The sequence below is a fragment of the Cupressus sempervirens genome, chromosome 2, assembly GCF_028749045.1.
Source record: "Cupressus sempervirens isolate cs-2001-9-10 chromosome 2, ASM2874904v1, whole genome shotgun sequence".
NCBI lineage: Eukaryota > Viridiplantae > Streptophyta > Pinopsida > Cupressales > Cupressaceae > Cupressus > Cupressus sempervirens.
In genome coordinates, this window is record NC_143119.1 from 724,218,301 (window position 1) to 724,230,306 (window position 12,006).

Genomic DNA, 12,006 nt, shown 5'->3' on the forward strand with positions numbered 1-12,006 from the left:
AGACTGCTATATCCAGCAAGCATCAGTTTCTGACTCTTGGCATCCAACTTGGTGCGTGAAGCATCAGGGATCCAAACAAAAGCAAGAGAGCCAAAAACCTTTAGGTGACTGATTCTGGGCTTGCGACCTGACCAAGCCTCTTCCGGAGTTTTACCTTTGACCGCCACTGTGGGTGACCGGTTCAACAGATAAACTGTAGTGTTAACTACTTCTGCCCAAAAACGCTTCGGAACATGTCTGTGTTCGAGCATGGAACGAGCCATCTCGGTGATTGTCCTATTCCGACGTTCAACTACACTGTTCTGTTGTGGCGTGTGGGGTGTGGTGAACTGGCGTTGGATGCCATGTGTATCCAAGAAGCTGGAGAAAACATTAGAACAAAATTCCCCCCCATTGTCTGATCTAAGAGTAATAATAGATTTCCCAGACTCTTTTTCAAACTAAGGGTTTAAACTTCTGAAATACAATAAATGCATCGGATTTCTTTTTAAGGAAATACACTCACATTTTTCTACTGAAATCATCTACAAACAACAGAAAATACTTGTACCCAAGAACAGAAGGAGTGGCCATAGGGCCGCAAATATCAGCATGAACAAGCTGAAGTACTTGAGAAGCTCGCCAAGAATCGCCACTAGGGAAAGGTGTGCGGTGTTGCTTCCCAGCCTGACATGCGTCACAAACTCCAAGGTGTTGGGTTTGAATCTCTAGCAAACCAAGAACAAGCTCATCCCGAGCAAGTTGTGAGAGATAATGCACATTTAAGTGCCCATATCGCTGATGCCAAAGTGAGCTGATGGAAGATCGCCGAGCAGCCATAGCTAAGTCCTGAGAATCACCAGAATCAGTAAGTTTGAAAAGACCATGATCCTCAAGACGAACTGCAATAGTAGACTTAGTCGCCCGATCAGTGATGGTGCACTGATGTGAACTGAAGGTGACTGCCAAGTGTGGAGAATGTCGCAGCAACTGACTGACCGAGAGTAGATTTAGTTCCATCCCAGGAACGTAGTACACAGCAAGGAATATGAGCTTCCTCCCAACAGACTGAATTTGAATGTTGCCTTTACCAACAACCGTGTACTCTTCTCCACCACCAAAGATAACAGAATCTGAATAAGGCTGGTAGTCAGTAAACCAGTCCCTGCGGTGAGTGAAATGTCGAGAGGCACCTGAATCAATGTACCAGGCAGATGACTGTACATGATCTGCGGGTCTTTTAGCCATGAAGGCATAAAAGGCAGATTCCACCTGCTCAGTGTGCTCTGCACTGTTCGCTTTGGGTTGCGAACCTGATTGCTTAGACTGGGCAGCTAAGCGTTAGACTTGTGGCAATAGTTGCATTGAATGTTCTTCTTTTCGGTACCATCGAATGCTAGAGCAGAAGACTTCTGCTGAGATGGTTGCTGAAACTTGCGCTTATCCTTCTGAAAGGATTTCGCAGCAAAGGCTTGCTCAGTGGAGGTGGAACTGGAGCTGCTACCGAACTGTTGTTTCCACCGATCGTGCTGAAGTAGCAGGGTGCAGAGATCAGTGAACTTTAGATCAACACCAGTAGATGTGATGTTGAGAGTCTCGATAAAATGCTCATAGGAATTTGGTAAACTCCGAAGAGTGATTACCACAATATCCTCTTCCTCCATCTTGCGACCGATGGCAAGTAACTGATCACGGATTTCCTGAATCCGATTCAGGTGTGCCTGGAGCGAGGAGCGCTCATCCATGACAATAGAAAACAGAGTGTTTTTCAGAAAGAAGGCTCTGCTCTTGTCGGAAGTCTCATGAAGACTTTTTAGATGTGTCAGGATTTCGGCCGCTGTCTTGCCGGATGGAATCTGAGAAAGCTGGTCATCAGCTACGGAGAGTTTGAGAAGCATTACTGCCTCTCGATTGTTCAGATCCCATGTATCTTGATCAGGACCCGGAGAAGTCGGACGCTGCTTAACACCCAGAACAAGTTGATCGGTGGTTCGATATTCGAAGATTGCGATGATGCGCTGCTTCCAGGTTCCATAATTGCGACCATTGAATTTGGAATTATGCTCGAGTAGAATATTTGTCAGAGATGCCATGGCACGTTTTTCAATGAAAAACTGTGAAAATCTGTTAAGGCACGTTCTTCGAGGCAAAAATACGGAAGACCCAGAAGAATCAGAGAATGACCCAAAAGAGAGCTCGAAAAACCCAGAAGGAATCTGCTGTCGTTTTTTGAATCCGCTGGCTCGAAAATCGAGGCACAAATATCGAGGCACCCAAAAAAAACGGATGACAACCCAGTTGAGCTCTCGAAAAACCCACCAAGAATCTGCAAACAAAAAAAAAAATTCGACCCCAAAAATTAGGGTTTCGAAAAAAAACGGCCCTAGCAGAAAAAAGCTTGAAAAAACTTCAGATTTCTTGATGAAAAATGGTCGAATCTGCTTCCCAGAGCACGATGACAGACTGAGACGGCTAAGAGCATGAAGATTTGATACAGAAACATGCAGATTTTCACCCCAAAAACGCGAGTCTTCAAAAAATGGCCACGATTTCCACGCGATTTGCAGACCCATAATTCGGGAAGTTCTCCAAGCAGAAAAACCCTAGGTGGGTTTTGGAGAAATTAGCTGAAATAATTTTGGAAAAATTTAAACAAATAATTTCAAGAAGAAATTATAAATTTTTCCGAAAAAATTTAAGTATTTAGCTCTGATACCATATTACAAGGTAATTTGTAAATACTTGCTTATTAATAACAGAGACCGAAAGGTCAATTTATACAAAAGGAAGAGACGATGTTTCCTTAGGAAACGATCGTAAAGAATAGAAACATTCTATTCTAGAGAAAGCAAAAAACGAAAGCAAACTAAAGCTAAAGATATTTACAAGATAACCATTAACTAATAATAGACGTCTTATCTATTATTGTAATACCCTCTTACCCACCTAGTTTCTTACTGATTAACATAATCTTGGGATCATTTTAGAATCGTTACTTCTTAATGATTGCCTTACTAGAGTACTCGGGTATTGTAGTGAGGTCCCATAGCTCGATAAGCCTAAATCCAAGAGTCGAATACATCCCTCTCGTGCCTTAGGGATCAACCCTACCCTCTTACCTAACTTGTGTTTTCCTCATTAATATGCATGTTCAAGTTATCTTTAAACATTTTAGTTCAAATAATCCATCATTAATGAATTAATAAACAAACAATTAAATATGTTTACTCTAACTTATCTTTTATATAATTTCATAATATCCTTGCCTTATATTAAAATTTATATTTCCCTTTTATATTGTCATTTTCACTAATTTATTAATTGTATATATCAAATGAGACTTATCTTTCCTTACCTCTATTTGCGGTGATCTTTTCCTCTTTAGCCATAACCATCGGTATTTGGTACGAAGAATATACATTTTTGGCTATTTAGGATTCATCCTTGTCACTTTGTTTGTTTCCCTATATTCCACTTTTTATCCCTATTGATCTGTTCAATTGGTGTTCGCATGTGACTTCCTCTTTATCCTATCACCGCGGGAGTTTTTTTTTGGTGGTATGACTAATCTGTCTTATTTTTTATTTTTTATTTTTTTTTTCACCTTTTTGTTTGTTTCTTATCCTTCATTGCTGCCATTAGCCCTGATCACACACCTATGCTTGTTATACACAACCACAACATTTCCTTCAACACGATGCATAATCCCCTTCAAATTCTTTATTGCAATGGTAGAGAAATTATACAAAATGTTGATTCATCGCTCCATCTTTTCTCAACACATGGAGCTGAATACTTTTTATGTCTTGGCTATAACAAATATGTATGCCTTTTCTTGCATAAAGTGGGAGAGATTTATCCTTCTTGCCTCCCTATATACGTTACATATTTTAATCAATACTATTACTATTTTCCCTTCTTTATGGTTGCGATCATTTCTACGATGTTGGCCACATTTGATTGAGGATAATATGAGTTCATTCTAATGAGTTGATGTTGAAAAGATAACATGAGTTCCTTTGCTATCACCTGTACATTCATTAACTTTCAGAGATATGCACCTGGGTATAACCAGTTGGGAATCGTAGTCATCAATTGAAATGGTTGTGATCGAAGTCCTCTAATATTGTTCTACTCTCTTTTACTGATTGTTTGATGCACATTATCTCTCAATGATGTTTTGACCACTATCTGTAGTCATTTAATGGTATCGGTCTTATAATTTCCCAACACAAATAACCATTGTCAATGTCTCCATAGAAATTAAGGTGTCATATATTTCATTATTATCAGCAGCGATTATTTGGCTGTGTTTCATTATCCAGATAATGGCCTGTGAATTATTTGTGTGCCGATTGATGCTTATTCTTGCTTGATCTGATCTCTTCCGCTACTGTATCAATATTTCCAATTGTAGCATTATCATATCCTAAGAATTAATATTCCACAGAAAAAGTATATGTGTCATGAATTAGTCCTCTATGCTCACGGAAAAAATTGGGTTGAATAGTACTTTTGTACTTAGGGTTGAATTGGAAAAAATGATTTTTTATGTGTTCCCAACCTGCACTCCATGGTCTGTTCTGGAGTGATATTTGTCAATGGTTACTTGTGCTTCTGATAGCATGAATTAATACCTTATAATGCTTCTACATTTTTCTAAACAATGCCTCAATTATCGTCTTTGTATGTTGTTCATTAAATCTTGGATAGAAGTTGGAATGCTCAAAGTCCATTATTATCTAATATATTTACGTAATAATATTTCTTAGATATTCCCATAAATGTCTTTGTGCTATTGTGGATGATGGATGATGAGTGTCTTTCTTATTCAATGATTTTATTGAAGCTTATAGGATGGTCCAAATCATGCTCCGATACCACTGTAATGACCTTGATTAGGACGTTAGATTATAAATCCCCACTCTACATATATCTTTCTATACTTTCCTCTCATTTATCCATATATCCCAATCGCTAAATATATTCCACTTTATTTCATAAACAACTGATGATTTCTCTCCTTTGTGTTTGTATTCATTTATATATTTCATTGTGAGAAGGGATGTGTCTATTCAAATTAATTTTGCTATATTTATCATTTATTTATATTAATACTTTAATATTAAAATATTATTATATATGTGAATCATATCATATATAATTTATTTCTCTATTAAATATTACATTTATAATGTAATATCATATTATATGATAATGATTTGTATATTATTTATTTATATTTTTATATAAGTCTCTTTCTTATTCAGATGTTGCATTTGATGACATATTCAATTTATAATCCTATATAATATTTATATGTACAATTATCATATATTATTATTAATAGATAATATAGTATTATTATTTCATTCAATATTACTATATTTATCTAAGTAATGTATTATTAATATGCCAAAATATATTATTTTATATTATAACTCTTTTATTTCACTATCATGATTAGGGGACATGACAAAGAATCCAAAACAAACACCAATCTTCATGAGTGTTGAGTGGACCCATTATTCACAAGACAAATCGTTTAGGCAAAACAACAATGGAGTAGAACCCAGTGGGCATGTTGTGGGTTCAAAATTAGGTTTCTTGACTTAAAGAAAGAGTTGCACCATCCCAAATCTAGGGACCAACATTCAAAGCCCTAGATAAGAAAGTCCTTGTCTAAACTAGCAACCAAGAAGGAGCTTCTAGGTAAGTCTTGAAGAGAGGAATCAGTAGCCCATTGTTCAATGATCCATTCAAAGGTCACAAATCAGCAAATTTACCAATAAAGATTTCTCCTTAAGATCTAAGAACTTTGATTCGATGATTAAATCTGAATAAGGCAGAAGTCAAAGAAACGTCACTTGTGGTAAACTTTTTCTTGGCAAGAGAGAGGTCACAAAGGCATTGCATGGGCTCCAAAATAGCCATGGAGCACAAGCCCTCTAGTCTAACTCAACACAGTAGATCTTCAACATGTTGAGAAAGTAGAGGCAGCTTTCCAATTTCCCTGGAATCACCAACTTGATGAAAGTCCCATATCATCCGAATTGGACTTGAGCAGTTGTAGCCCATGGTCTAAAAAAAACTATCAAGTCAATTATTTTGCTCCACCATGACTCCCTCACACTATACCTCTCAATAAAACTTACGTGATTGTGCTCTCCCACGCGCTTCAATGATTAATTAAGCTTATCAATAAAACTACGTGTAACAGATTTATTCTTAATCCATTTATATCACTCTGTAACAAAATCTTTTTGAATTTCTTGATTTTTTTCTTTAAAGTCTCTGCAAACAGAAAACTTGTCCATATCTTTCCAAATTGTTTGGTGAGTGCAATTTACACTTTTCATCATTTTGATTATGACCTAGACCCCTACATTCCTTGTAAGTTGTTCTCACTTCTTATTGGCCTTCCCTGGTATGAAAGCATTGAGCAGTAAGTGGAATGGAGCTTATTAAATAGCCAGGAAGGTTAAGAAAGGGCTTTCTAAATATAAATTGTGAGCTATATCAATAGTTTATAGTTATACCATTAAATTTGTCTAGAATACTTAAGTCATGATTCATGTCTTTGCTAGGTAAGCTTACTAAACAGGTCAGGCTCACTAAACAGTTCAGGCTTCTAAAAACAAAAAAGGTAGGAAAATATATATACCGCATGTTTTACATACACAATTCTGTATAATATATCATTCCAGTCAAGTATCTCCTATCGAATTCAAAAATTATCCTAATCACAAACATCAAAATTCCATAGTCCATAGTATTAAATATGAGAATTCCTGGATTTAACCGTGTGATGGTAAAAATTATCAAACAGGTAAAGTACAGAAATACACGCATTTAAAAGTCATGCTACAAGATTAAAAAAAGCCACACCTAATAACCTAGCAAGTTGTATTGTTAAACAAAATAATCAAGATTTAATAGAAGGCTCTCACCAATCCTTGCATGACTCACATTGCACCATAAGATCATCTGGATTGTAAGGCAACTCACATTTGCAGTACCTGCAGGAAATTATTATGAGATAACTTAGTAATCATAACAATGTATAAAGAGCTAATTCAGCAATCATAACATACATGGAATATGTAATCTCAGATAATATCCTATCTAGATTAAATTACCTCATTTTAATCAAGATTTATTTCTCTAAATTTGGCTTGGCCGTTTCTAGGTATTTGTGTGGGTGGGGATCTCAGTGCAACCCTTGTTTTACCAATCAAAAATCTATAAAAAAAAATACAAATCTTTTAAGTTCCTAAAATACAAAACAGTTTGTTTCACTTTTATATTGTTAAAGACAAGTTGTGCGCATTAAATAAATGCACATAGTTTATCAAGAAATACCTCGAAGTTGCAATCCCAGGAAGTTGAAACTCGGGGAGCTCTAGAGCTCCCCGAGGAAGAGAAGTAGTCATCCTCCATTATTGCTCCCACAGCTCTTCTCTATTTAAGTTATCACATCAGATTGGTAACTTTCATTCACGTGGTAATTCTTAGCTCTAGTCTCTCTTTTCGAACTATAATTGCTTTATTGCTTATGTGCTAATTAACATGTTTTTGTTCAGACCTTTTAAGTCCTTCAATTTGTGAATTCAATGTCTACTCGGGTTCTTTCTAGTGAAATCTCATTATTATCCACCATGATCTTTTAGAATTGAATGTGCCAGTGTTTTCACTATCATCTCTTTGGTATGGCAAAGAGGCTTGAGGTGGCCATTCAAAGGCAGATGAAATCAGCAACTACTGCTAAGATTAATGGAGATGAAAAAATGAAGAAGTGGGAAAATATAATGCTAGTATTTGTAAGGGGAACAGATCAGGCCTCAAGAAATCATATAGTGAAGCTATGTGGGCAGAGGAACCTACAATGATACTAGATTCTGTATTTTTCTCTTCTAGAAGCTGCCATGGAGGAGAGGTAAACCACATGTTCAAGGACAAGTTACCCACCCAAGGAGAGACTTGGGGAGAAGTCTCCTTCAGCTAAGAAGCTAGTGGTTATTTCACCCAATAATGATATGTCAAATGTGGTAAAAAAAGGAACTGAGGTTGGCAAATATTGCTATTTTCTTTGTATGTTTAAAAAGGGAATCTCTAAAAAGAGGTATCTATATCTTTTGTACAATGATTCATTGGTTTTCATGGTTATAACCTCTCTTTTAAAAATTCTACTATGCTGAATAAAGTTTTTAAATGTAGGTAGGTCAGCATTCAAGCCCTGTCTTGGAATCCAAATATTATCATTGAAGAGGTTGGAATCTGAACCCAAACGAGTTGAAATCTAGAATGTTACCCCAAGAATATGGTATTTGTTAGAATTTATCTAAAACCCCTTAGTGGAAGTACACTTCCTCTCATGAATGCTAAAGTTTTATTTCTTTGACCCCTAACGCAGATCCTCATATATTATCATATCAAATAGATAAGAAAATATTTCATACTAAATAAAAAATTAGGAAAGTTCACCTCCCTGTTTCTTGTGTAAAATGCATGGCCATCGAAAGAGGATCGTCATTTGTTGGTTCCAGCGAGATCTACGCTGGATTCTAATAAAAAACCCTTGACAAGTATACCAATAAACCTATAAACTAGTATATATATTGCCATACCAATGGGTGTCTGCCAAGAAGTTCAAATCCACCAACTAATAGTTGAATCAAAGACTAGGACACCAAATTGTCAAACTGGGTATCTAGGTGATAAAGGGTATTGTCTTGATGAAGGGTGCTCCCCTTCATAACACACACACACAACAAAATTAGAGAAATAACAGCAAGCTGCAAGAACAAAAAATTGGCTTCTTATTATATCCAAAAGTATGGAATTACAAAATTCAGAAATAAAACATGCAAAGCCACATGGGTGTTTTCCTTACAATATTCTGTAAGTCAAAGCTACCGCCTACATCCCAAAACTGTCACAGACAACCCTGCAGGCCTTCTTTAAATAGAAGAGTCTAGAAATTTAAACCTAGATCCTAAGGCCGACCAACCGTAAATTACTATTATTTTTCATATTTTATTACATTAGAGTAAGCCCTAACAACTTTCGGAACTCAAAAGAAATTTTATTTTGACCATTTCGAGAGGCATGACTTTGGAAGACCATAGCTCATTATCAATTGCTCTGATTGGCTATTATGACCCCATCTCGGAAACGCCACAAGCTGACCTACAGTGGTTGATTCATGCAAGTTTTGGTCAATTGAGGTTTGACCCCTTTTTGGAGCCTCTAAAGCCTTCAAAATTGTGTTCAAAATTTTTATCCAATGCTGCCAAAAAAATTAGATAACTTCACAAATAGACTTGATATCGCAATGAAACTTTACTAACAAGCTGATATATCTAAAATGAACCTCAAGGAACGAAATTAGAAACATTCTGAGCTCAAAAGACCAACTTACTAAAAATAGTAAGCCTCCAGAAATAGTAACTCAGCACTGAGATAGCCCTTATTGAAAGACAAATCAGAAATATTTTTTGGATGATGCAAGATTGCCCTTACACCCAAGATGCACCTACATTAAATGCCCGAGGTCACATCTTAGATGTTTAGAGGAAAACCACGATGGTTAACCTCCTCCCTTGTCAACCATGATGAATCTTCAACAAGTCGTCCTTTCCATTTGACCAAATATTCTTCATATGTCCTATTTATTGTGCTACTAGTAACACGACTATCTAATATTCCTTCAATCTCCTCTGTAGATGAAGTTGTTATTGGAATACTTCATTGTGCTTTTCTAACCTCATCTTCAACACCTCCTTCATGATACTCTATCAAATTTGAAATGCTAAACATTAGTGAAATATTTAGTTCATTGCACAACTTTACTTCATAGGCATTTCCTAAATCATTCTTCTTCGGTATCTTGCATGGTCCAAACTTTATCTTCAACTTATTATATGTTCCCATTGGAAATTGCTTCTTTCTCAAATGAACCATGACTGCATCTCCAATCTAAAATTCCTTATGCCTCCTTTTCACATCTGCCTTAGCCTTGTATCGTGTATTCATTTTAGTAATGTGATTCCTCACTTCCTCATCCAAGTTCTTCAAGTGTTTTGCAAAGTCTTCAGCTTCGGCACTACTTGTCTCCCCTTTGTCCGATTTCCTTAATTCAAAAGCATTTCTAAGACTACTTCCATATACACTATCTAGAATCGTGATTTACCAATGCTCTTATTCACAAAACTATTATATGCAAATTCCACTTCTGGTAAAAAATCAAATCCCGTTGCTTTGGTTTATCTCCAACCAAACATTGCAGTAAATTTCCCAAACTCCTATTCACCACTTATACCTGTCCATCAGTTTGTGGCATAGTAACACGGGGATGCGTCCCCCCCCTTTTTGCCCACTTCTCAGAGACAGGGACGCACCGAAGACTAGGGGACTTCATTCCCCCATCCCTAGCGACGCCACAATATTTCACCACCTCCGCCGAGGATGGGGGGACATCCCGATGTTGACTATTTACTGATTTGACTATTTATGTTCAATATTTGATGCTCCACTTTTATGCAATGTTCAAGTTTTTACTCTTGTACACCTTTATATCTTATCTTGAAATACATTTTTTCATAACTAGCAATTTAAGTACCATATCTATAGTTTATAGACCCCCCTACCCCAGTCCCTTGCTATTGTCTTCCTGTCGTCCCCAAATTAAGGCCTCTCTCTCCCCCTCATCCCAAAAACTTGTCCCCCTGTTCCATTGTCCCTTGAGGCCATATAACTATGCCTTGTGGATAGTGCAATGAGCTAAACTTTAAATCTATCCTTAACTTCTTCTACAATGTTCTCCAAAAGTATCCAACAAACTTGGTGTCTCGATCAGAAGCTATGCCCTTAGGGAGACCATGTAGTCTTACCACTTCTTTGAAAAACAAGCCTGCCAAATAAACAACATCATTAGTCTTCTTGTAGAGAATGAAAAATGTCATCTTTGAAAACCTGTGAACCTCCACAAAAATCGAATCATGCCCTTGTTGAGTGATTGGTAAACCAAGAAGAAAGTCCATACTAACAGCCTCCCTTGGCTTCTCTAGTACAGCTAATGGCTAATATAACGTTGTATTCTGGTTTGCTCCTTTTGTCATCTAATATACTCTACAACTCTGTACAAATTTCTTGATATCTTGCTCCTACTATGGCCAATAATAATTCTTACTAAACTGTGCAATCATTTTATCTCGACCAAAATGTCCAGCCAACCCTCCATTATGCTTCTCATTGATGAGATTCCTTAGTGAAATATTCAGTTCACTAGTCAATTCTACTTCATAGGCATTTCTTGAATAATATTTCTTTAGTATCTTGCATGGTCCAAACTTTTTCATCTTCAACTTATTAGATGTTCTCACTAGAAATCGCTCCTTTCTCAAATGAACCACGACTTCATCTCCAATTTGAAATTCCTTGTGCCTCAATTTTTCATTTCTCTTAGCCTTGTACTACGTACTCTTAGCCTTGTACTACGTAATCAATTTTGTAATGTGATTCCTCGTTTCCTCATGCAAGTTCTTCAAGTGTTCTGCAAAGTTTCTAACTTTGGCACTATTTGTCTCCCCTTTGTCCAAATTCCTTAATTTAAAAGCATTTCTAGGACTACTTCCATATACTATCTAGAATGGTGATTTACCAATGCTCTATTAGCAAAATTATTATGTGCACTTTTTGTCTCTAGTAAAATCAAATCTCATCCCTTTGATTTATCTCCAGCGAAACATTGTAGCAAATTGTCCAAACTCCTATTCACCACTTCTATTTATCCATCAATTTGTGGATGATGCAATGAGCAAGACTTCAAATCTACCTTTAACTTTCTCGACAATGTTCTTCAAAAGTATCCAACAGACTTGGTGTCTCGATTTCAAACTATGCCCTTTGGTAGACCATGTAGTCTTTACCACTTCTCTTAAAAACAATTATGCCACACGAACAACATCATTAGTTTTCTTGTCGGGAATGAAATGTGTCATCTTTGAAAACCTGTCAACCTCTACA

At 36.6% G+C, this 12,006-nt stretch overlaps 1 protein-coding gene across 3 annotated transcripts in view; it reads right to left on the reverse strand.

The window, feature by feature from the left end:
* Positions 1 to 12,006, reverse strand: part of LOC149575423 (chromatin remodeling protein EBS-like) — a 129,812-nt gene that overhangs the window by 99,690 nt on the left and 18,116 nt on the right. For 2 of the 3 annotated variants that reach the window (XM_089815163.1, XM_089815162.1), the window contains exon 3: positions 6,930 to 6,998. In XM_089815163.1, the coding sequence (XP_089671289.1) occupies positions 6,930 to 6,998 (69 nt within the window). Of the gene's footprint in view, positions 1 to 6,925; positions 6,999 to 12,006 lie in introns of those variants that run through there. The other variant, XM_089815164.1, reaches the window with a different exon arrangement.